The sequence below is a fragment of the Coturnix japonica genome, unplaced genomic scaffold (genome assembly GCF_054131305.1).
Source record: "Coturnix japonica strain WE unplaced genomic scaffold, WE-NBRP24 Scf079, whole genome shotgun sequence".
NCBI lineage: Eukaryota > Metazoa > Chordata > Aves > Galliformes > Phasianidae > Coturnix > Coturnix japonica.
In genome coordinates this window covers 408,332-435,343 of record NW_028188982.1, presented here as the reverse complement: position 1 = coordinate 435,343, position 27,012 = coordinate 408,332, and the positions used below count along the sequence as shown (strand labels likewise).

At 49.8% G+C, this 27,012-nt stretch overlaps 1 protein-coding gene across 1 annotated transcript in view; it reads left to right on the top strand.

Moving 5' to 3' along the window:
- The window catches only part of NEURL4 (neuralized E3 ubiquitin protein ligase 4), a 182,906-nt gene that overhangs the window by 60,422 nt on the left and 95,472 nt on the right, over positions 1-27,012 (top strand). The window contains exons 9-12 of the mRNA XM_085534229.1: positions 9,548-9,729; positions 13,729-13,814; positions 16,287-16,449; positions 25,893-26,103. Of these exons, the coding sequence (XP_085390355.1) occupies positions 9,548-9,729; positions 13,729-13,814; positions 16,287-16,449; positions 25,893-26,103 (642 nt within the window). The remainder of the gene's footprint in view (positions 1-9,547; positions 9,730-13,728; positions 13,815-16,286; positions 16,450-25,892; positions 26,104-27,012) is intronic.

Genomic DNA, 27,012 nt, shown 5'->3' with positions numbered 1-27,012 from the left:
TCACTCCCATTCACTCCCATTCACTCCCATTCACTCCCATTCACTCCCATTCAATCCCATTCAACCCCATTCAACCCCATTCACTCCCATTCACTCCCATTCACTCCCATTCACCCCCATTCACTCCCATTCACTCCCATTCACTCCCATTCAATCCCATTCACTCCCATTCACCCCCATTCACTCCCATTCTCTCCCATTCACTCCCATTCAATCCCATTCACTCCCATTCACTCCCATTCACTCCCATTCACTCCCATTCAATCCCATTCACCCCCATTCACTCCCATTCACCCCCATTCACTCCCATTCAATCCCATTCACTCCCATTCACTCCCATTCAATCCCATTCACCCCCATTCACTCCCATTCACTCCCATTCAATCCCATTCACTCCCATTCACTCCCATTCAATCCCATTCAATCCCCATTCACCCCCATTCACTCCCATTCACTCCCATTCACCCCCATTCACTCCCATTCACTCCCATTCAATCCCATTCAACCCCATTCACTGCCCTCACCCTATTAATGTCCACCCACCCTATTAATGGCCCCATATCCCACCCCATTAACCCCCCACCCCCATTCACTCCCATTCACTCCCATTCACTCCCATTCAATCCCATTCACTCCCATTCACTCCCATTCACTCCCATTCAATCCCATTCACTCCCATTCAATCCCATTCACTTTCATTCACTCCCATTCACTCCCATTCACCCCCATTCACTCCCATTCACTCCCATTCACTCCCATTCAATCCCATTCACTTTCATTCACTCCCATTCACTCCCATTCACTCCCATTCACTCCCATTCACTCCCATTCAATCCCATTCACCCCCATTCACTCCCATTCAATCCCATTCATCCCCATTCACTCCCATTCATCCCCATTCACTCCCATTCACTCCCATTCACTCCCATTCACCCCCATTCACTCCCATTCACCCCCATTCACTCCCATTCACCCCCATTCAATCCCATTCACTCCCATTCACTCCCATTCACCCCCATTCACTCCCTTTCACTCCCATTCACTCCCATTCACCCCCATTCACCCCCATTCACTCCCATTCAATCCCATTGATGACCCCATATATTACCCCATATCCCACCCCATTAATCCCCCCCACCCCATTTGATGTCCCCCCATCCCATCCCATATCCCATCCCATATCCCCCATATGGGGTTTATAGTGTCTTTATGGGGTCCCCTATATCTCTATGGGGTCCTTATGGTGTCCTTATGGGGCTTATAGTGTCCTTATGGGGTTATAGGGTCTTTATGGGGTCCCCTGTATCCCTATAGGGTTCTTATGGGGTCCTTATGGGGTTTATAGTGTCTTTATGGGGTCCTTATGGGGTTCATATGGGGCTTATAGTGTCTATGGGATCCTTATGGGGTTTATAGTGTCCTTATGGGGTTTATAGTGTCTTTATGGGGTCCTTATGGGGTTTATAGTGTCCTTATGGGGTTTATAGTGTCTATGGGGTCCCCTATATCCCTATGGGGTCCTTATGGTGTCCTTATGGGGCTTATAGTGTCCTTATGGGGTTATAGGGTCTTTATGGGGTCCCCTGTATCCCTATAGGGTCCTTATGGGGTCCTTATGGGGTTATAGTGTCTCTATGGGGTCCTTATGGGATTTATAGTGTCCTTATGGGGTCCTTATGGGGTTTATAGTGTCTTTATGGGTTCTTTATGGGGTCGTTATGGGGTTATAGTTTCCTTATGGGGCTTATAGTGTCTATGGGGTCCCTATATCCCTATGGGGTCCTTATGGGGTTTATAGTGTCTATGGGGTCCCCTATATCCCTATGGGGTCCTTATGGGGTTTATAGTGTCTTTATGGGGTCCTTATGGGGTTTATAGTGTCTATGGGTTCCCCTATATCCCTATGGGTTCCTTATGGGGTTTATAGTGTCCTTATGGGGTTTATAGTGTCCTTATGGGGTTATAGTGTCTATGGGGTCCCCTATATCCCTATGGGGTCCTTATGGGGTTTATAGTGTCCTTATGGGGTTTATAGTGTCTTTTGGGGTTTATAGTGTCTATGGGGTCCCCTATATCCCTATGGGGTCCTTATGGGGTTTATAGTGTCCTTATGGGGCTTATAGTGTCTATGGGGTCCCCTATATCCCTATGGGGTCCTTATGGTGTCTATGGGGTTCTTATGGGGCTTATAGTGTCTATGGGGTCCCCTATATCCCTATGGGGTCCTTATGGTGTCTATGGGGTTCTTATGGGGTTTATAGTGTCTATGGGGTCCCTTATATCCCTATGGGGTCCTTATGGGGTTTATATATATGTGACCCTATATCTGACCCTATTAATTCCCCTATAGCGCCACAGACGACTTTAACCACGGGGTTGTCCTGAGCTCTCGTCCGTTACGGGATAACGAGCTGTTCCAGGCCCCATATCCCACCCCATTAATGACCCACCCCATTTAATGTCCCCCATCCCATCCCATATCCCATATCCCATCCCATATCCCCCATATGGGGTATATAGTGTCTATGGGGTCCCCTATATCTCTATGGGGTCCTTATGGTGTCGTTATGGGGCTTATAGTGGCCTTATGGGGTTATAGGGTCTTTATGGGGTCCCCTGTATCCCTATAGGGTCCTTATGGGGTCCTTATGGGGTTTGTAGTGTCTTTATGGGGTCCTTATGGGATTTATAGTGTCTTTATGGGGTCCTTATGGGATTTATAGTGTCCTTATGGGGTTTATAGTGTCTTTATGGGGTCCTTATGGGATTTATAGTGTTCTTATGGGGTCTTTATGGGGTCTTTATGGGGTTTATAGTGTCTTTATGGGGTCCTTATGGGGTTCATATGGGGCTTATAGTGTCTATGGGGTCCTTATGGGGTTTATAGTGTCTTTATGGGGTCCTTATGGGGTCCATATGGGGTTTATAGTGTCTTATATCCCCTATATCCCTATGGGGTCCTTATGGGGTTTATAGTTTCTATGGGGTCCCCTATATCCCTATGGGGTCCTTATGGGGTTTATAGTGTCTTTATGGGGTCTTTATGGGGTTTATGGGTTCCTTATGGGGTTATAGTGTCTATGGGATCCTTATGGGGTTTATAGTGTCTTTATGGGGTCCTTATGGGGTTTATAGTGTCTATGGGGTCCCCTATATCCCTATGGGGTCCTTATTGGGTTTATAGTGTCTTTATGGGGTCCTTATGGGGTTTACAGTTTCTATGGGGTCCTCTATATCCCTATGGGGTCCTTATGGGGTCCTTATGGGGCTTATAGTGTCCTTATGGGGTCCCCTATGTCCTTATGGGGTCCTTATGGGGTTATAGTGTCTTTATGGGGTCCATATGGGGTTTATAGTGTCTATGGGTTCCCCTATATTCCTATGGGGTCCTTATGGGGCTTATAGTGTCTATGGGGTCCCCTATAACCTTATAGGGTCCTTATGGGGTTTATAGTGTCTTTATGGGGTCTTTATGGGGTCCTTATGGGGTTTATAGTGTCCTTATGGGGTTTATAGTGTCCTTATGGGGTTTATAGTGTCCTTATGGGGTTTATAGTGTCTTTATGGGGTCCTTATGGGGTTCATATGGGGCTTATAGTGTCCTTATGGGGTTTATAGTGTCTATGGGGTCCCCTATATCCCTATGGGGTCTTTATGGGGTTTATAGTGTCTTTATAGTGTCCTTATGGGGTCCTTATGGGGTTTACAGTTTCTATGGGGTCCCCTATATCCCTATGGGGTCCTTATGGGGTTTATAGTGTCCTTATGGGGTTTATAGTGTCTATGGGGTCCCCTATATCCCTATGGGGTCCTTATGTGTCTTATAGTGTCCTTATGGGGTTATAGTGTCCTTATGGGGTTTATAGTGTCCTTATAGTGTCCATATGGGGTTTATAGTGTCTATGGGGTCCCCTATATCCCTATGGGTTCCTTATGGTGTTTATGGGGTCCTTATGGGGTTTATAGTGTCCTTATGGGGCTTATAGTGTCCTTATGGGGTTTATAGTTTCTATGGGGTCCCCTATATCCCTATGGGGTCCTTATGGGGTTTATAGTGTCCTTATGGGGTTTATAGTGTCCTTATGGGGTTTATAGTGTCTATGGGGTCCCCTATATCCCTATGGGGTCCTTATGGGGTTTATAGTGTCTATGGGGTCCTTATGGGGTTATAGTGTCCTTATGGGGTTATAGTTTCTATGGGGTCCCCTATATCCCTATGGGGTCCTTATGGGGTTTATAGTGTCCCTATGGGGTTTATAGTGTCCTTATGGGGTTATAGTGTCTTTATGGGGTTTCTAGTGTCCTTATGGGGTCCCCTATATCCCTATGGGGTCCTTATGGGGTTTATAGTTTCTATGGGGTTCCCTGTATCCCTATGGGGTCCTTATGGGGTTTATAGTGTCTATGGGATCCTTATGGGGTTTATAGTGTCTTTATGGGGTCCTTATGGGGTTTATAGTGTCTATGGGGTCCCCTATATCCCTATGGGGTCCTTATTGGGTTTATAGTGTCTTTATGGGGTCCTTATGGGGTTTATAGTGTCTTTATGGGGTCCTTATGGGGTCCTTATGGGGTTTATAGTGTCCTTATGGGGTTTATAGTGTCTCTATGGGGTCCTTATGGGGTTTATAGTGTCTATGGGGTCCTTAAGGGGTTTATATATATGTGACCCTATATCTGACCCTATTATTTCCCCTATAGCGCCACAGACGACTTTAACCACGGGGTCGTCCTGAGCTCTCGCCCGTTACGGGATAACGAGCTGTTCCAGGCCCCATATCCCACCTTATAGTGTCCTTATGGGGTTTATAGTGTCTTTATGGGGTCCTTATGGGGTCCTTATGGGGTTTATAGTGTCCTTATGGGGTTTATAGTGTCTATGGGGTCCCCTATATCCCTATGGGGTCCTTATGGGGTCCTTATGGGGCTTATAGTGTCCTTATGGGGTTATAGGGTCTTTATGGGGTCCCCTGTATCCCTATAGGGTCCTTATGGGGTCCTTATGGGGTTTATAGTGTCTTTATGGGGTCCTTATGGGATTTATAGTGTTCTTATGGGGTCTTTATGGGGTCTTTATGGGGTTTATAGTGTCTTTATGGGGTCCTTATGGGGTTCATATGGGGCTTATAGTGTCTATGGGGTCCTTATGGGGTTTATAGTGTCTATGGGGCCCCCTATATCTCTATGGGGTCCTTATGGGGTTTATAGTGTCTATGGGGTCCCCTATATCCCTATGGGGTCCTTATGGGGTTATAGTGTCCTTATGGGGTTTATAGTGTCTATGGGGTTCCCTATATCCCTATGGGGTCCTTATGGGGTTTATAGTGTCTATGGGGTCCCCTATATCCCTATGGGGTCCTTATGGGGTTTATAGTGTCTATGGGGTCCCCTATATCCCTATGGGGTCCTTATGGGGTTTATAGTTTCTATGGGGTCCCCTATATCCCTATGGGTTCCTTATGGTGTTTATGGGGTCCTTATGGGGTTTATAGTGTCCTTATGGGGCTTATAGTGTCCTTATGGGGTTTATAGTGTCTATGGGCCCCCTATATTCCTATGGGGTCCTTATGGGGTTTATAGTGTCTATGGGGTCCTTATGGGGTTTATAGTGTCCTTATGGGGTTTATAGTGTCTATGGGGTCCCCTATATCCCTATGGGGTCCTTATGGGGTTTATAGTGTCCTTATGGGGTTTATAGTGTCTATGGGGTTCCCTATATCCCTATGGGTTCCTTATGGTGTCTATGGGGTTCTTATGGGGTTTATAGTGTCTATGGGGTCCCCTATATCCCTATGGGTTCCTTATGGTGTCTATGGGGTCCTTATGGGGTTTATAGTGTCTATGGGGTCCCCTATATCCCTATGGGGTCCTTATGGGGTCCTTATGGGGTTTATAGTGTCCTTATGGGATTTATAGTGTCCTTATGGGGCTTATAGTGTCCATATGGGGTTTATAGTGTGTATGGGGTCCCCTATATCCCTATGGGGTCCTTATGGGGTTTATAGTGTCTATGGGGTCCCCTATATCCCTATGGGGTCCTTATGGGGTTTATAGTGTCTATGGGGTCCCCTATATCCCTATGGAGTCCTTATGGGGTTTATAGTGTCTATGGGGTCCCCTATATCCCTATGGGGTCCTTATGGGGTTTATAGTGTCTATGGGGTCCCCTATATCCCTATGGGGTCCTTATGGGGTTTATAGTGTCCTTATGGGGTTTATAGTGTCCTTATGGTGTCTTTATGGGGTCCTTATGGGGTTTATAGTGTCCTTATGGGGTTTAAAGTGTCTATGGGGTCCCCTATATCCCTATGGGGTCCTTATGGGGTTTACAGTTTCTATGGGGTCCCCTATATCCCTATGGGTTCCTTATGGTGTCTATGGGGTCTTTATGGGGTTTATAGTGTCTATGGGGTCCTTAAGGGGTTTATATATATGTGATCCTATATCTGACCCTATTAATTCCCTATAGCGCCACAGACGACTTTAACCACGGGGTTGTCCTGAGCTCTCGCCCGTTACGGGATAACGAGCTGTTCCAGGCCCCATATCCCACCTTATAGTGTCCTTATGGGGTTTATAGTTTCCTTATGGGGTTTATAGTGTCCTTATGGGGTTTATAGTGTCTTTATGGGGTTTATAGTGTCTTTATGGGGTCCTTATGGGGTTTATAGTGTCTTATGGGGTTTATAGTGTCTATGGGGTCCCCTATATCCCTATGGGTTCCTTATGGTGTCTATGGGGTCCTTATGGGGTTTATAGTGTCTTTATGGGTTCTTTATGGGGTCCTTATGGGGTTTATAGTGTCTATGGAGTCCCCTATATCCCTATGGGGTCCTTATGGGGTTTATAATGTCCTTATGGGGTTTATAGTTTCTATGGGGTTCCCTATATCCCTATGGGGTCCTTATGGTGTCTATGGGGTCCTTATGGGGTTTATAGTGTCCTTATGGGGCTTATAGTGTCTATGGGATCCTTATGGGGTTTATAGTGTCTATGGGGTCCTTATGGGGTTTATGGTGTCTTATGGGGTTTATAGTTTCCTTATGGGGTTTATAGTGTCCTTATGGGGTTTATAGTGTCCTTATGGGGTCCTTATGGGGTTTATAGTGTCTATGGGGTCCTTAAGGGGTTTATATATATGTGATCCTATATCTGACCCTATTATTTCCCCTATAGCGCCACAGACGACTTTAACCACGGGGTTGTCCTGAGCTCTCGCCCGTTACGGGATAACGAGCTGTTCCAGGCCCCATATCCCACCCCATTAATGCCCCACCCCATAGAATACCCCATATCCCACCCCATTAATGCCCCACCCCATAGAATACCCCATATCCCACTGTACATATCCCTATGGGGTCCTTATGGGGTTATAGTGTCCTTATGGGGTTTATAGTGTCTATGGGGTCCCCTATATCCCTATGGGGTCCTTATGGGGTTTATAGTGTCTATGGGGTTTATAGTGTCTTTATGGGGTTTATAGTGTCCTTATGGTGTCTATGGGGTCCTTATGGGGTTATAGTGTCCTTATGGGGTTTATAGTGTCCTTATGGGGTTTATAGTGTCTATGGGGTCCTTATGGGGTTATAGTGTCCTTATGGGGTTTATAGTCTTTATGGGGTTTATAGTGTCTTTATGGGGTCCCCTATATCCCTATGGGGTCCTTATGGGGTTTATAGTGTCTATGGGGTCCCCTATATCCCTATGGGGTCTTTATGGGGTTTATAGTGTCTATAGGGTCCCCTATATCCCTATGGGGTCCTTATGGGGTTTATAGTGTCCTTATGGGGTTTATAGTGTCTTTATGGGGTCCTTATGGGGTTTATAGTGTCCTTATGGGGTTTATAGTGTCCTTATGGGGTTTATAGTGTCTATAGGGTCCTTATGGGGTTATAGTGTCCTTATGGGGTTTATAGTGTCTTATGGGGTTTATAGTGTCCTTATGGGGTCTTTATGGGGTTTATGGGTTCCTTATGGGGTTTATAGTGTCTATGGCGTCCTTATGGGGTTTATAGTTTCCTTATGGGATTTATAGTGTCTATGGGGTCCTTATGGGGTTTCTAGTGTCCTTATGGGGTCCCCTATATCTGACCCTATTAATTCCCCTATAGCGCCACAGACGACTTTAACCACGGGGTTGTCCTGAGCTCTCGTCCGTTACGGGATAACGAGCTGTTCCAGGCCCCATATCCCACCTTATAGTGTCCTTATGGGTTTTATAGTGTCTTTATGGGGTTTATAGTGTCCTTATGGGGTTTATATTGTCTATGGGGTCCCCTATATCCCTATGGGGTCCTTATGGGGTTTATAGTGTCCTTATGGGGTCCATATGGGGTTTATAGTGTCTATGGGGTTCCCTTATATCCCTATGGGGTCCTTATGGAGTTTATAGTGTCTATGGGATCCCCTATATCCCTATGGTGTCCTTATGTGTCTTATAGTGTCCTTATGGGGTTTATAGTGTCTTTATGGGGTCCTTATGGGGTTCATATGGGGTTTATAGTGTCTCTATGGGGTCCCCTATATCCCTATGGGATCCTTATGTGGTTTATAGTGTCATATGGGGTTTATAGTTTCCTTATGGGGTTTATAGTGTCCTTATGGGGCTTATAGTGTCTATGGGGTCCCCTATATCCCTATGGGGTCCTTATGGGGTTTATAATGTCCTTATGGGGTCCTTATGGGGTCCCTATGGGGTTTATAGTGTCTATGGGGTCCCCTATATCCCTATGGGGTCCTTATGGGGTCCACATGGGGTTTATAGTGTCTTATATCCCCTATATCTCTATGGGGTCCTTATGGGGTTTATAGTGTCCTTATGGGGTCCTTATGGGGTTTATTGTGTCTCTATGGGGTCCCTTATATCCCTATGGGGTCCTTATGGGGTTTATAGTGTCCTTATGTGGTTTATAGTGTCTTTATGGGGTCCCCTATATCCCTATGGGGTCCTTATGGGGTTTATAGTGTCTATGGGCCCCCTATATCCCTATGGGGTCCTTATGGGGTTTATAGTTTCTATGGGGTCCCCTATATCCCTATGGGTTCCTTATGGTGTTTATGGGGTCCTTATGGGGTTTATAGTGTCCTTATGGGGCTTATAGTGTCCTTATGGGGTTTATAGTGTCTATGGGCCCCCTATATTCCTATGGGGTCCTTATGGGGTTTATAGTGTCCTTATGGGGTTTATAGTGTCTATGGGGTCCCCTATATCCCTATGGGGTCCTTATGTGTCTATGGGGTCCTTATGGGGTTATAGTGTCCTTATGGGGTTTATAGTGTCCTTATGGTGTCTATGGGGTCCTTATGGGGTTATAGTGTCCTTATGGGGTTTATAGTGTCCTTATGGTGTCTATGGGGTCCTTATGGGGTTATAGTGTCCTTATGGGGTTTATAGTGTCCTTATGGTGTCTTTATGGGGTCCTTATGGGGTTTATAGTGTCCTTATGGTGTCTTTATGGGGTCCTTATGGGGTTTATAGTGTCTATGGGGTCCTTAAGGGGTTTATATATATGTGACCCTATATCCGACCCTATTAATTCCCCTATAGCGCCACAGACGACTTTAACCACGGGGTTGTCCTGAGCTCTCGTCCGTTACGGGATAACGAGCTGTTCCAGGTCCGCATCGATAAGATGGTGGATAAATGGGCCGGGTCCATCGAGATCGGGGTCACCACCCACAGCCCTACAACCCTACAGCTGCCGTCCACCATGACCAACCTCAGATCCGGTATGGGGTCCCATATATCCCTATGGGGTCCCCTATAAGCTTATGGGGTCCCTAATGTCCTTAAGGGGTTCATATGGGGTCACTATGGGGTCCTTATGGGGTTTATAGGGTCCTTATGGGGTCCTCTATAACGTTATGGGGTCCCATATATCCCTATGGGGTCCCCTATAAGCTTATGGGGTCCCTAATATCCTTATGGGGTCCCTATGGGGTCCCTATGGGGTCCCTATGGGGTCCTTATGGGGTTTATAGTGTCCTTATGGGGTCTATAGTATCTTTATGGGGTCCCCTATATCCCTATGGGGTCCCTTGTATCCCTATGGGGTCCCCTATATCCTTATAGGGTCCCATATATCCCTTATGAGGTCCCTTGTATCCTTATGGGGTCCCTTATATCCTTATGGGGTCCCTTGTATCCTTATGGGGTCCTCTATACCCTTATGGGTTCCTTATGGGGTTTATTGTGTCCTTATGGGGTCCTTATGGGGTCCCCTATTCCCTTATGGGGTCCTTTATATCCTTATGGGGTTTCCAATGTCTCTATGGGGTCCATAATGTCTTTATGGGGTCCTTATGGGGTCCCCTATATCCTTATGGGGTTCTTATGGGGTCCCCTGTTCCCTTATGGGGTCCCTATGGGGTCTTTATGGGGTCCCTTGTATCCTTATGGGGTCCTCTATACCCTTATGGGGTCCTTATGGGGTCCCTTATATCCTTATGGGGTCCTTATGGGTTCCTTATGGGGTTAATAGTGTCCTTATGGGGTCCCTATGGGTTCCCCTATATCCTTATGGGGTTTATAGTGTCTTTATGGGGTTTATGGGGTCCATAGTGTCTTTATGGGGTCCTTATGGGGTTTATAGTGTCTTTATGGGGTCCTTATGGGGATAAATGGGCCGGGTCCATCGAGATCGGGGTCACCACCCACAGCCCTACAACCCTACAGCTGCCGTCCACCATGACCAACCTCAGATCCGGTGTGTTATAGGGTTTAATGGGGTTTATGGGGTCCCCTATACCCTTATAGGGTCCTTATGGGGTCCCCAATGTCCTATGGGGTCCTTATGGGGTCCTTATGGGGTCCCCAATGGCCTTATGGGGTTTATAGTGTTCTTATGGGGTCCCTGATGGCCTTATGGGGTCCCTTGTATCCTTATAGGGTCTCCAATGTTCTTATGGGGTCCCTTATATTCCTATGAGGTTCTTATGGGGCTTATATTGTCTTTATGGGGTCCTTATGGGGTTTATGAGGTCCCTAATATCCTTATGGGGTCCTTATGGGGTCCTTGATATCCTTATGGGGTCCTTATGGGGTCCTTATGGGGTCCCTTGTATCCCTATGGGGTCCTTATGGGGTTTATAGTATCCTTATGGGGTCCTTATGGGGTCCCTATGGGGTCCCCTATATCCTTATGGGGTTTATAGTGTCCTTATGGGGTCCTTATAGGGTTTATGGGGTCCCCTATACCCTTATGGGGTCCCCTATACCCCTATGGGTCCCATATGTCCTTATGGGGTCCCTTATATCCTTATGGGGTCCTATATACCCTTATAGGATCCCTTATACCCTTATGGTGTTCCCTATACCCTTATGGGGTCCCATATATCCCTATGGGGTCCCCTATATCCCTATGGGGTCTCTTGTATCCCTATTAGGTCCCCTATGTCCCTTTGGGGTCCCCTATATCCCTATTAGGTCCCCTATATCCCTATGGGGTCCCTCGTATCCCTATGGGGTCCCCTATATCCTAATGGGGTCCCTTGTATCCCTATGGGGTCCCCTATAACCTTAAGGGGTTCATATGGGGTCCTTATGGGGTCCTTATGGGGTCCCCTATACCCTTATGTGGTCCTCTATTCCCTTATGAGGTCCCCTGTGCCCTTATGGGGTCCCCTATATCCCTATGGGGTCCCCTATACCCTTATGGGGTCCTCTATTCCCTTATGGGGTCCCTGATGTCCTTATGGGGTTTATAGTGTCCTTATGGGGTCCTTTATATCCTTATAGGGTCTCCAATGTTCTTATGGGGTCCCCTATAAGCTTATGGGGTCTATAGTATCCTTATGGGGTCCCCTATAACCTTATAGGGTCCTTATGGAGTTTATAGTGTCCGTATGGGGTCCCCTATTCCCTTATGGGGTCCCTTATATCCTTATGGGGTCCTCTATAATGTTATGGGGTCCCATATATCCTTATGGGGTTTATAGTGTCCTTATGGGGTCCCCTATTCCCTTATGGGGTCCCCTATATCCCTATGGGGTCCCATATATCCCTATGGGGTCCCCTATAAGCTTATGGGGTCCCTTGTATCCCTATGGGGTCCTCTATAACGTTATGGGGTCCCTTGTATCCCTATGGGGTCCCTGATGTCCTTATGGGGTCTGTAGTATCTTTATGGGGTCCTCTATTTCTCTATGGGGTCTATAGTATCCTTATAGGGTCCCTTATATCCCTTATGGGGTCCCTGATGTCCTTATGGGGTCTGTAGTATCTTTATGGGGTCCTCTATTTCTCTATGGGGTCTATAGTATCCTTATAGGGTCCCTTATATCCCTTATGGGGTCCCTTGTATCCCTATGGGGTCCCTTGTATCCCTATGGGGTCCTTATGGGGTCCCTATGGGGTCCCCTGTTCCCTTATGGGGTCCCTAATATCCTTAAGGGGTTCATATGGGGTCCCTATGGGGTCCTTATGGGGTCACTATGAGGTCCTTATGGGGTCCTTATGGGGTCCCCTATATCCTTATGGGGTCTATAGTATCTTTATGGGGTCTATAGTATCCTTATGGGGTCCCCTATATCCCTATGGGGTCCATATGGGGTCCTTATGGGGTTTATAGTATCCTTATGGGGTCCCTTATATCCTTATGGGGTCCTCTATACCCTTATGGGGTCCCTTATACCCTTATGGGGTCCCTTATACCCTTATAGGGTCCTTATGTGGTCCTTATGGGGTCCCCTATTCCCTTATGGGGTCCCTATGGGGTCCCCTATATCCTTATGGGGTTTATAGTGTCTTTATGGGGTCCTTATGGGGATAAATGGGCCGGGTCCATCGAGATCGGGGTCACCACCCACAGCCCTACAACCCTACAGCTGCCGTCCACCATGACCAACCTCAGATCCGGTATGGGGTCCCATATATCCCTATGGGGTCCTTTGTATCCCTATGGGGTCCTTATGGGGTTTATAGTGTCCTTATGGGGTCCCCTATTCCCTTACAGGGTCCCCTATACCCTTATAGGGTCCCTTATACCCTTATGGGGTCCCCTATACCCCTATGGGTCCCATATGTCCTTATAGGATCCCATATACCCCTATGGGGTCCCCTATAACCTTATAGGGTCCCCTATACCCTTATGGGGTCCTTATGGGGTCCCCTATACCCCTATGGGTCCCATATGTCCTTATAGGATCCCATATACCCCTATGGGGTCCCCTATAACCTTATAGGGTCCCCTATACCCTTATGGGGTCCTTATGGGGTCCCCTATACCCCTATGGGTCCCATATGTCCTTATAGGATCCCATATACCCCTATGGGGTCCCCTATACCCTTATAGGGTCCCCTATATCCCTATGGGGTCTTTATGGGCTTTATAGTGTCCTTATGGGATCCTTATGGGGTTTATGGGGTCCCCTATACCCCTATGGGTCCCATATGTCCTTATAGGATCCCATATACCCCTATGGGGTCCCCTATATCCCTATGGGGTCCTTATGGGGTTTATAGTGTCCTTATGGGGTCCCCTATACCCCTATGGGTCCCATATGTCCTTATAGGATCCCATATACCCTATAGGGTCCCCTATACCCTTATAGGATCCCCTATACCCCTATGGGGTCTTTATGGGCTTTATAGTGTCCTTATGGGGTCCTTATGGGGTTTATGGGGTCCCCTATACCCCTATGGGTCCCATATATCCTTATAGGGTCCCATATACCCCTATAGGGTCCCATATATCCCTATAGGGTCCCCTATCTGCCCTATATCCGCAGGCACGTGGATGATGACGGGTAACGGGGTGATGCACAACGGGACCACGGTGCTGGATGAATATGGGCACAACCTGGACAGGCTCAAGGTGAGACCCCATAAGGGGGATGTGTGGGGCTGAGACCCCATATGTGGGGCTGAGACCTCATATGTGGGGCTGAGACCCCATAGGGGGGATATAGGGGGGGATATGTGGGGCTGAGACCCCATAGGGGTGATATAGGGGGGGATATGTGGGGCTGAGACCCCATATGTGGGGCTGAGACCTCATATGTGGGGCTGAGATCCCATAGGGTTTATATAGGGGGGGATATGTGGGGCTGAGACCCCATATGTGGGGCTGAGACCCCATATGTGGGGCTGAGACCCCATAGGGGGGATATAGGGGGGGATATGTGGGGCTGAGACCCCATAGGGGGGATATAGGGGGATATATGGGGCTGAGACCCCATAGGGGTGATATAGGGGGGGATATGTGGGGCTGAGACCCCATGTGTGGGGCTGACACCTCATATGTGGGGCTGAGACCTCATATGTGGGGCTGAGACCCCATAGGGGTGATATAGGGGGGGATATGTGGGGCTGAGACCCCATAGGGGGGATATAGGGGGGGATATGTGGGGCTGACACCCCATAGGGGGGATATAGGGGGGGATATGTGGGGCTGACACCCCATAGGTGGGGCTGAGACCACATAGGGGTGATATAGGGGGGGATATGTGGGGCTGAGACCCCATAGGGGTGATATAGGGGGGGATATGTGGGGCTGAGACCCCATATGTGGGGCTGAGACCCCATAGGGGTGATATAGGGGGGGATATGTGGGGCTGAGACCACATATGTGGGGCTGAGACCACATAGGGGGGATATGGGGGGACACTTGGGGGGCTGAGACCCCATAGGGGTGATATAGGGGGGGATATGTGGGGCTGAGACCCCATAGCGGGGGATGTAGGGGGGGATATATGGGGCTGAGACCCCATATGTGGGGCTGACACCCCATATGTGGGGCTGAGACCCCATATGTGAGGCTGAGACCCCATAGGGGGGATATAGGGGGGGATATGTGGGGCTGAGACCCCATATGTGGGGCTGAGACCCCATAGGGGGGATATAGGGGGGGATATATGGGGCTGACACCCCATATGTGGGGCTGAGACCCCATAGGGGGGATATAGGGGGGGATATATGGGGCTGACACCCCATATGTGGGGCTGAGACCCCATAGGGGTGATATAGGGTTTCTCTATGGGGCTGCCACCCCATAGTGCCCCATTGCTGCCCCATAGGGGTGATATAGGGTTTCTCTATGGGGCGTCCACCCCATAGGGGTGATATAGGGATTCTCTATGTGGCTACCACCCCATAGGGGTGATATAGGGTTTCTCTATGGGGCTGCCACCCCATAGGGCTCCATTGTCCCCTATAGGGGTTATATAGGGTTTCTCTATGGGGCTGCCACCCCATAGGGTTCCATAGTGCCCTATAGGGTTTCTCTATGGGGCTGCCACCCCATAGGGGTGATATAGGGTTTCTCTATGGGGCCGCCACCCCATAGAGCTCCATTGTGCCCCATAGGGTTTCTCTATGGGGCTGAAACCCCATAGGGGTTGTATATGGGGGGCTGCCACCCCATAGGGTTCCATGGTGACTCATAGGGTTGCCATATGGGGTTGTATATGGGGCTGCCACCCCATAGGGCTCCATAGTGCCCTATAGGGTTTCTCTATGGGGCCGCCACCCCATTGTGCCCCATTGCTGCCCCATATGGCTCCATTGTACCCTATAGGGGTTATATAGGGTGTCTCTATGGGGCTGACACCCCATAGGGGTTGTATATGGGGGGCTGACACCCCATAGGGTTTCTCTATGGGGCTGCCACCCCATAGGGGTTGTATATGGGGGGCTGACACCCTATAGGGGTTCTCTATGGGGCTGCCACCCCATAGGGGTTGTATATGGGGGGCTGACACCCCATAGGGGTTCTCTATGGGGCTGCCACCCCATAGGGCCCCATAGTGCCCTATAGGGTTTCTCTATGGGGCTGCCAGCCCATAGGGCTCCATGGTGCCCCATAGGGCCCCATAGTGCCCCATAGGGTTCCATTGTGCCCCATAGGGCCCCATAGTGCCCCATAGTGCCCCATAGTGCCCTATAGGGTTTCTCTATGGGGCCACCACCCTATAGTGCCCCATTGCTGCCCCATAGGGGTGATATAGGGGGACACTTGGGGGGCTGAGACCCCATAGGGTCCCATAGTGCCCCATAGTGCCCTATAGGGATCCATAGTGCCCCATAGTGCCCCATAGGGGTGATATAGGGTTTCTCTATGGGGCCTCCACCCCATAGTGCCCCATTGCTGCCCCATAGGGGTGATATAGGGTTTCTCTATGGGGCCTCCACCCCATAGTGCCCCATTGCTGCCCCATAGGGGTGATATAGGGTTTCTCTATGGGGCTGCCACCCCATAGTGCCCTATAGGGTTTCTCTATGGGGCTGAAACCCCATAGGGCTCCATAGTGCCCCATAGGGCTCCATAGTGCCCCATTGATTCCTATAGGCCGGTGACACAGTGGGGGTGGTCCGACGTGAGGACGGGACCCTCCATTTCTTCGTCAATGGGGCAGCTCAGGGTCCGGCCGCCTGGAACGTGCCCCCAAATGTCTACGGGGTCGTGGATTTATATGGGCAGGCGGCACAGGCCACCATCATTGAGGACGGAGGTGGGATATGGGGGGATATATGGGGTTATATGGGGTCAATAGGGGGATATGGGGTCAATAGGGGGGGATATGGGGGGATATAGGGCAGATATGGGGTGATATGGGGTCTATGGGGTGATATGGGGCAGATATGGGGCCATTGGGTCCAGGTTATGGGGCTATATGGGGGATATGGGGTCAGTAGGGGGATATGGGGCAGATATGGGGCCATTGGGTCCAGGTTATGGGGCTATATGGGGGATATGGGGTGGGATATGGGGTGGGATATGGGGTGGGATATGGGGTTATATGGGGTCAATAGGGGGGGATATGGGGGGATATGGGGGGATATATGGGATATGGGGGGATATGGGGCAGATATGGGGTGATATGGGGGTATATATGGGGTCTATGGGGTTATATGGGGGGATATGGGGTGATATGGGGTTATATGGGATATAGGGGATATATGGGGTGATATGGGGTGGGATATGGGATTGGGGGGGATATATGGGGTCAATGGGGTGATATGGGGTGGGATATGGGGATATATGGGGTCAGTGGGGGATATGGGGGGATATAGGGGGATATGGGGTCAGTAGGGGGATATGGGGTGGGATATGGGGTTATATGGGGGGATATGGGGTCAATAGGGGGGAATATGGGGGGATATATGGGGATATGGGGGGGATATGGGGTGATATGGGGATATAGGGGGGATATGGGGTGGGATATGGGGATATATGGGGATATAGGGGGGATATGGGGTGGGATATGGGGATATATGGGGAGGGGGGGGATATATGGGGGTATATGGGGTGATATGGGGTGGATATGGGGCAGATATAGGGGAATATGGGGGGGATATATGGGGATATGGGGTGATATGGGGTCAATGGGGTGATATGGGGATATATGGGGATTTATTGGGGGTATATGGGGGGATATATGGGGTTATATGGGGATATATGGGGATATATGGGGATATATGGGGGGATATGGGGGTCTACGGGGTCGTGGATTTATATGGGCAGGCGGCACAGGCCACCATCATTGAGGACGGAGGTGGGATATATGGGGTCTATGGGGTCTATGGGGTTATATGGGGGGATATGGGGTTAATAGGGGGGATATGGGGTGAGATATGGGGGGTATAAGGGGGTATATGGGGATATATGGGGATATGGGGTGAGTATATGGGGATATATGGGGTGATATGGGGTCAATAGGGGGGGATATGGGGTGGGATATGGGATTGGGGGGGATATATGGGGTCAACGGGGAGATATGGGGTCAATAGAGGGGGATATGGGGTGGGATATGGGGTCTATGGGGTGATATGGGGTCATTGGGTCATGGTTATGGGGCTATATGGGGTATATGGGGTGATATGGGGTGATATGGGGTCAGTGGGGGGATATGGGGTGGGATATGGGGATATATGGGGATATAGGGGGGATATGGGGTGGGATATGGGGATATATGGGGTCTATGGGGTGGGATATGGGGTTGGGGGCCATATATGGGGTGATATGGGGTCAATGGGGTGGGTATATGGGGAGATATGGGGGGATATGGGGTGGGATATGGGGTTATATGGGGGGATATGGGGTCAATAGGGGGGATATGGGGGGATATGGGGCAGATATAGGGGAATATGGGGGTATATGGGGTCAATAGGGGGATATGGGGTGATATAGGGTGGGATATGGGGTCAATAGGGGGCAATATGGGGTGGGATATGGGATTGGGGGGGATATATGGGGTCAATAGGGGGGGATATGGGGATATATGGGGATATATGGGGGGATATATGGGGTTATATGGGGATATATGGGGGGATATATGGGGTTATATGGGGTTATATGGGGATATATGGGGTTATATGGGGATATATGGGGGATATGGGGGTCTACGGGGTCGTGGATTTATATGGGCAGGCGGCACAGGCCACCATCATTGAGGACGGAGGTGGGTTATATGGGGTCTATGGGGTTATATGGGGTGATATGGGGGGATATGGGGATATAGGGGGGGTATATGGGGATATATGGGGGTATATGGGGTCTATGGGGTTATATGGGGTTATATGAGGTCAATAGGGGGGGATATGGGGTCAATAGGGGGGGATATGGGGTGATATGGGGGGATATAGGGGGATATGGGGTGGATATGGGGGGATATGGGGGTATATGGGGTGGGATATGGGGTTATATGGGGTGATATGGGGTGATATGGGGCCATTGGGTCCAGGTTATGGGGTTATATGGGGATATGGGGTCAATAGGGGGATATGGGGCTGATATAGGGCCATTGGGTCCAGGTTATGGGGTATATGGGGGTATATGGGGGTATATGGGGATATATGGGGTGATATGGGGTCAATCGGGATATATGGGGTGGGATATGGGGATATGGGGTCAGTGGGGGGATATGGGGTCTATGGGGTGGGATATGGGGGGATATGGGGATATATGGGGCAGATATGGGGGTATATGGGGTGATATGGGGTCTATGGGGTGATATGGGGTTATATGGGGCCATTGGGTCAAGGTTATGGGGTTATATGGGGATATATGGGGTATATGGGGGTATATGGGGGGATATGGGGTGAATAGGGGGGGATATGGGGTGGGATATGGGGATATATGGGGATATAGGGGGATATGGGGTGGGATATGGGGCAGATATGGGGTCAATGGGGTTAATAGGGGGGATATGGGGTCAATAGGGGGATATATGGGGATATGGGGGGATATGGGGGGATATGGGGTGATATGGGGTCATTGGGTCCAGGTTATGGGGTATATGGTGATATATGGGGGCATATAGGGGGTATATGGGGGGATATGGGGTCAATGGGGTGGGATATGGGGTTGGGAGGGATATATGGGGTCAGTAGGGGTATATGGGGTCAGTGGGGGGATATGGGGGGGGTTTAGGGGATATATGGGGTGATATGGGGTGGGATATGGGATTGGGAGGGATATATGGGGTCAATGGGGTATATGGGGATATAGGGGGGATATGGGGTCTATGGGGTTATATGGGATTTGGGGGGGATATATGGGGTCAATGGGGTGATATGGGGTCAATAGGGGGTGATATGGGGGGATATGGGGGGATATAGGGGGATATGGGGTTATATGGGGTGATATGGGGTCTATGGGGTGATATGGGGCCAATGGGGTGATATGGGGTGGGATATGGGGGGATATGGGGTGATATGGGGGATATAGGGTCAATAGGGGGGGATATGGGGATATATGGGGGGTATATGGGGATATGGGGTGGGATATGGGGTTATATGGGGGGATATGGGGTCAATGGGGGGGGATATGGGGATGTATGGGGGTATATGGGGGGTATAGGGGGATATATGTGGTCAATAGGGGGGGATATGGGGATATAGGGGGGATATATGGGGGGATATAGAGTGATATGGGGTCAATAGGGGGGGATATGGGGATATAGGGGGATATAGGGGGGATATATGGGGGGTATAGGGGTATATATGGGGTGATATGGGGGGGATATAGGGTGATATGGGGGGCTATGGGGGGATATGGGGTCTACGGGGTCGTGGATTTATATGGGCAGGCGGCACAGGCCACCATCATCGAGGATGGAGGTGGGTTATATGGGGTCTATGGGGTGATATAGGGGGATATGGGGCAGATATGGGGTGATATGGGGGGATATGGGGATATATGGGGGTATATGGGGTTATATGGGGGGATATGAGGTTATATGGGGTCTATGGGGTTATATGGGGGTATATGGGGTTATATGGGGGGATATGGGGTGATATGGGGTCTATGGGGTGGGATATGGGGGGTATATAGGGGGGTATATGGGGGGATATGGGGTGGGATATGGGGATATATGGGGTCAATAGGGGGGGATATGGGGGGATATAGGGCAGATATGGGGTGATATGGGGTCTATGGGGTGATATGGGGCAGATATGGGGCCATTGGGTCCAGGTTATGGCGTATATGGGGTATATGGGGATATATGGGGATATATGGGGGGTATAGGGGGATATATGGGGTCAGTGGGGGGATATGGGGTGGGATATGGGGGGATATGGGGATATATGGGGATATAGGGGGGATATGGGGTCAATAGGGGGGGATATGGGGTTATATGGGGATATAGGGGGGATATGGGGTGGGATATGGGGATATATGGCAATATATGGGGGTATATGGAGGGATATGGGGAGATATGGGGTCAATGGGGTGGCATATGGGGATATATGGGGTGATATGGGGCAGATATATGGGGATATATGGGGTGATATGGGGATATATGGGGTGATATGGGGTCAATAGGGGGATATATGGGGATATATGGGGATATATGGGGATATAGGGGGGATATGGGGTGGGATATGGGGGGTATAGGGGGATATATGGGGTCAATAGGGGGGGATATGGGGTTATATGGGGATATATGGGGGGATATATGGGGTGATATGGGGATATATGGGGGGATATGGGGGTCTACGGGGTCGTGGATTTATATGGGCAGGCGGCACAGGCCACCATCATTGAGGATGGAGGTGGGATATGGGGGGATATATGGGGTCTATGGGGTGATATGGGGCAGATATGGGGTGATATGGGGCAGATATGGGGTGATATGGGGGGATATGGGGGGATATGGGGGTATATGGGGGGATATGGGGCAGATATGGGGTGATATGGGGCAGATATAGGGGGATACGGGGTCTATGGGGTGGGATATGGGGGGATATGCGGCCATTAGGGGGGGATATGGGGCAGATATGGGGTGATATGGGGCAGATATGGGGGGATATGGGGCAGATATGGGGATATAGGGGGGGTATATGGGGATATATGGGGGTATATGGGGTTATATGGGGGGATATGGGGTTATATGGGGTCTATGGGGTTATATGGGGGAATATGGGGTGATATGGGGGGATATGGGGTTATATGGGGGTATATGGGGTTATATGGGGTGGATATGGGGATATATGGGGATATAGGGGGGATATGGGGGGGATATGGGGTCAATAGGGGGGGATATGGGGTGATATGGGATCAATAGGGGATATATGGGGGTATATGGGGGTCTACGGGGTCGTGGATTTATATGGGCAGGCGGCACAGGCCACCATCATTGAGGACGGAGGTGGGTTATATGGGGTCTATGGGGTTATATGGGGTGGGATAAGGGGGATATAGGGGGATATGGGGTGGGATATGGGGATATATGGGGTTATATGGGGTGATATGGGGTCTATGGGGTTATATGGGGGGTATAGGGGGATATATGGGGATATATGGGGGTATGGGGGGATATAGGGGGGTATGGGGCAGATATGGGGGGATATGGGGATATATGGGGATATATGGGGTCTATGGGGTGGGATATGGGGATATATGGGGTCTATGGGGTGGGATATGGGGTTGGGGGCCATATATGGGGTGATATGGGGATATATGGGGTCTATGGGGTTAATAGGGGGGATATGGGGTGAGATATGGGGGGTATAAGGGGGTATATGGGGATATATGGGGATATGGGGTCAATAGGGGGGGGATATGGGGGGATATAGCGGGATATGGGGTGATATGGGGTCTATGGGGTTATATGGGGTCTATAGGGTCAATGGGGTGATATGGGGTCAATAGGGGGGTATATGGGGGGATATGGGGTCTATGGGGTGATATGGGGGGATATGGGGCAGATATGGGGATATAGGGGGGGGATATGGGGTTATATGGGGTGATATGGGGTCTATGGGGTTATATGGGGTCTATAGGGTTATATGGGGTCTATGGGGTTATATGGGGGTATATAGGGGGGTATATGGGGGGATATGGGGTGGGATATGGGGATATATGGGGATATAGGGGGGATATGGGGTGGGATATGGGGTTATATGGGGTCTATGGGGTCAATGGGGTGGGATATAGGGGGATATGGGGTGGGATATGGGATTGGGGGGGATATGGGGTTATATGGGGTGATATGGGGTGGGATATGGGGATATATGGGGTTAATAGGGGGGATATGGGGGGATATGGGGTGGGATATGGGGGGGATATGGGGTCTATGGGGTCTATGGGGTGGGATATGGGGTTATATGGGGTCTATGGGGTTATATGGGGTGGGATATGGGGTCAATGGGGTGATATGGGGGGATATGGGGTGGATATGGGGCCATTGGGTCCAGTTTATGGAGGATATAGGGTCAATGGGGTGATATGGGGTGGGATATGGGGATATATGGGGGGATATGGGGTCAATAGGGGGGAATATGAGGGGGATATGGGGTGATATGGGGATATATGGGGTCTATGGGGTTAATAGGGGGATATGGGGTGGGATATGGGGTTATATGGGGTCTATGGGGTGGGATATGGGGTCAATAGGGGGGGATATGGGGGGATATGGGGTCAGTAGGGGGGGATATGGGGTCATTGGGTCATGGTTATAGGGGTATATGGGGATATATGGGGGGATATGGGGAGTATAGGGGGATATGGGGTGGGATATGGGGTTATATGGGGTGATATGGGGTGGGATATGGGGTGATATGGGGGGATATGGGGTCAATAGGGGGGGATATGGGGGGATATAGGGGGATATGGGGTCAATAGGGGGGGATATGGGGTTATATGGGGCAGATATGGGGCCATTGGGTCATGGTTATGGGGTATATGGGGGTATATGGGGTGATATGGGGCATATATGGGGGGATATGGGGATATATGGGGAGATATGGGGGGATATGTGGTGGGATATGGGGTTATATGGGGTTATATGGGGTCTGTGGGGGATATGGGGGGGTATGGGGCAGATATGGGGGGATATGGGGTCTATGGGGTGATATGGGGTCAATAGGGGGATATGGGGTGGGATATGGGGCAGATATGGGGGGATATGAGGGGATATGGGGTGGGATATGGGGTTATATGGGGGGATATGGGGTCAATGGGGGGGATATGGGGATATATGGGGATATATGGGGTCAATGAGGTGATATGGGGTGGGATATGGGGGGATATGGCGATATATGGGGTGATATGGGGATATATGGGGTGGGATATGGGGATATATGGGGTTATATGGGGATATATGGGGTATATATGGGGTGATATAGGGATATATGGGGATATATGGGGATATATGGGGTGGGATATGGGGATATATGGGGGGATATGGGGTCAATGGGGGGGATATGGGGATATATGGCAATATATGGGGGTATATGGAGGGATATGGGGATATATGGGGTGGGATATGGGGATATATGGGATATATGGGGTGGGATATGGGGATATATGGGGATATATGGGGTGGGATATGGGGATATATGGGGTCAATGGGGATATATGGGGTATATATGGGGTGATATGGGGATATATGGGGTGATATGGGGATATATGTGGATATATGGGGTGGGATATGGGGATATATGGGGTGATATGGGGATATATGGGGGGATATGGGGATATATGGGGATATATGGGGTGGGATATGGGGATATATGGGGTGATATGGGGATATATGGGGTGATATGGGGATATATGGGGATATATGGGGTGGGATATGGGGATATATGGAGTGGGATATGGGGTTATATGGGGTGATATGGGGATATATGGGGTGGGATATGGGGATATATGGGGTTATATGGGGATATATGGGGATATATGGGGTGGGATATGGGGATATATGGGGTCAATGGGGATATATGGGGATATATGGGGTGGGATATGGGGATATATGGGGTGATATGGGGATATATGGGGGATATATGGGGTGATATAGGGATATATGGGTCAATGGGGGAGATATGGGGTGGGATAAGGGGATATATGGGGATATATGGGGTCAATGGGGTGGGATATGGGGTTATATGGGGATACCTGACCCCCCCACCCCCCTCTGCCCCATATAGAGCTGCCCCCAGAGCTGTCCCCATTGGGGGGGTCCCCGCTGTCCCCCTGCCCCATAGGATCCCCCATTGGTGGGGGTGGTTTGGGGATATATGGGGTGGATATGGGGAGATGGGGGGGGGATATGGGGATATATGGGGGGATATGGGGTTATATGGGGGGATATGGGGTCAATAGGGGGGATATGGGGGGATATGGGGATATATGGGGATATATGGGGGGGGATATGGGGTGATATGGGGGGGATATGGGGATATGGGGTGGGGATATAGGGGGATATGGGGATATATGGGGTCAGTAGGGGGATATGGGGTTGGTATATGGGGATATATGGGGATATATGGGGTATATGGGGTCAATGGGGATATATGGGGTATATATGGGGTGATATGGGGATATATGGGGTCAATGGGGATATATGGGGTATATATGGGGTGATATAGGGATATATGGGTCAATGGGGGGGATATGGGGTGGGATAAGGGGATATATGGGGATATATGGGGTGGGATATGGGGATATATGGGGATATATGGGGTATATGGGGTATATGGGGATATATGGGGTATATATGGGGTATATGGGGAGTATATAGGGTATATTGGGATATATGGGGTATATATGGGGATATATGGGGATATATGGGGATATATGGGGTATATATGGGGTATATGGGGATATATGGGGTCAATGGGGATATATGGGGTATATATGGGGTGATATAGGGATATATGGGTCAATGGGGGGGATATGGGGTGGGATAAGGGGATATATGGGGATATATGGGGTCAATGGGGTATATGGGGATATATGGGGTGGGATATGGGGATATATGGGGTGATATGGGGTCATTGGGGTGGGGATATAGGGGTATATGGGGATATATGGGGTATATATGGGGTATATGGGGAGTATATAGGGTATATGGTGATATATGGGGTCAATGGGGATATATGGGGATATATGGGGTGGGATATGGGGATATATGGGGTTATATGGGGTTATATGGGGATATATGGGGTTATATGGGGATATATGGGGTTATATGGGGATATATGGGGTATATATGGGGTATATGGGGAGTATATAGGGAATATTGGGATATATGGGGTATATATGGGGATATATGGGGTATATATGGGTATATATGGGGTATATATGGGGTATATGGGGAGTATATAGGGTATATATGGGGTATATGGGGAGTATATAGGGTATATTGGGATATATGGGGTATATATGGGGATATATGGCGGTATATGGGGGATATGGGGATATATGGGGTTGGATATGGGGATATATGGGGATATATGGGGTATATATGGGGTATATGGGGAGTATATAGGGTATATTGGGATATATGGGGTATATATGGGGTGATATGGGGATATATGGGTCAATGGGGTGGATATGGGGTGGGATATGGGGTATATGGGGATATATGGGGTGGGATAAGGGGATATATGGGGTCAATGGGGTTATATGGGGATACCTGACCCCCCCACCCCCCTCTACCCCATATAGAGCTGCCCCCAGAGCTGTCCCCATTGGGGGGGTCCCCGCTGTCCCCCTGCCCCATAGGATCCCCCCCCATTGGTTGTGGGGCTGGTTTGGGGTCGGAGCTTCGTTTCCATCGTCGCCATGGGGCCAACGCGCTGCTGACCAACGGGGGACGCACGGCCCTAAGGCAGAACTGTAGGGCAGAGTTCAACGACGCCATCGTGGTGTCCAACAGGTCGGATTATGGGATTAAATGGGGTTAATATGGGATTAAATGGGGTTAATATGGGATTAAATGGGGCTGGGACCCCATAATATGGGGTTAAGGGGCTTAATATGGGGCTGGGACCCCATAATCTGGGGGTATAAGGGCTTAATCTGGGATTAAATGGGGCTGGGACCCCATAATCTGGGGTATGGGGGCCGTAATATGGGATTAAATGGGGTTAATATGGGATTAAATGGGGCTGGGACCCCATAATCTGGGGTATGGGGGCCGTAATATGGGATTAAATGGGGCTGGGACCCCATAATCTGGGGCTGGGACCCATAATCTGGGGATAAAGGGGCTTAATCTGGGGCTGGGACCCCATAATCTGGGTGTAAAAGGGGATTAAATGGGGTCGGGACCCATAATCTGGGGCTGGGACCCCATAATCTGGGGCTGGGACCCCATAATCTGGGGGTAAATTGGCTTAATATGGGGCTGGGACCCCATAATCTGGGGTATGGGAGCCGTAATATGGGATTAAATGGGGTTGGGACCCCATAATCTGGGGGTAAAGGGTCTTAATCTGGGGCTGGGACCCCATAATCTGGGGTTGGGACCCCATAATCTGGGGGTAAAAGGGGATTAAATGGGGTTGGGACCCCATAATCTGGGGCTGGGACCCCATAATCTGGGGTTAAAGGGGCTTAATATGGGGTTTGGGATCAATGGGGGACGCACGGCCCTAAGGCAGAACTGTAGGGCCGAGTTCAACGACGCCATCGTGGTGTCCAACAGGTCGGATTATGGGATTAAATGGGGTGAATATGGGATTAAATGGGGCTGGGACCCCATAATCTGGGTGTAAAGGGGCTTAATATGGGGTTAAATGGGCTTAATCTGGGGCTGGGACCCCATAATCTGGGGTATGGGGGC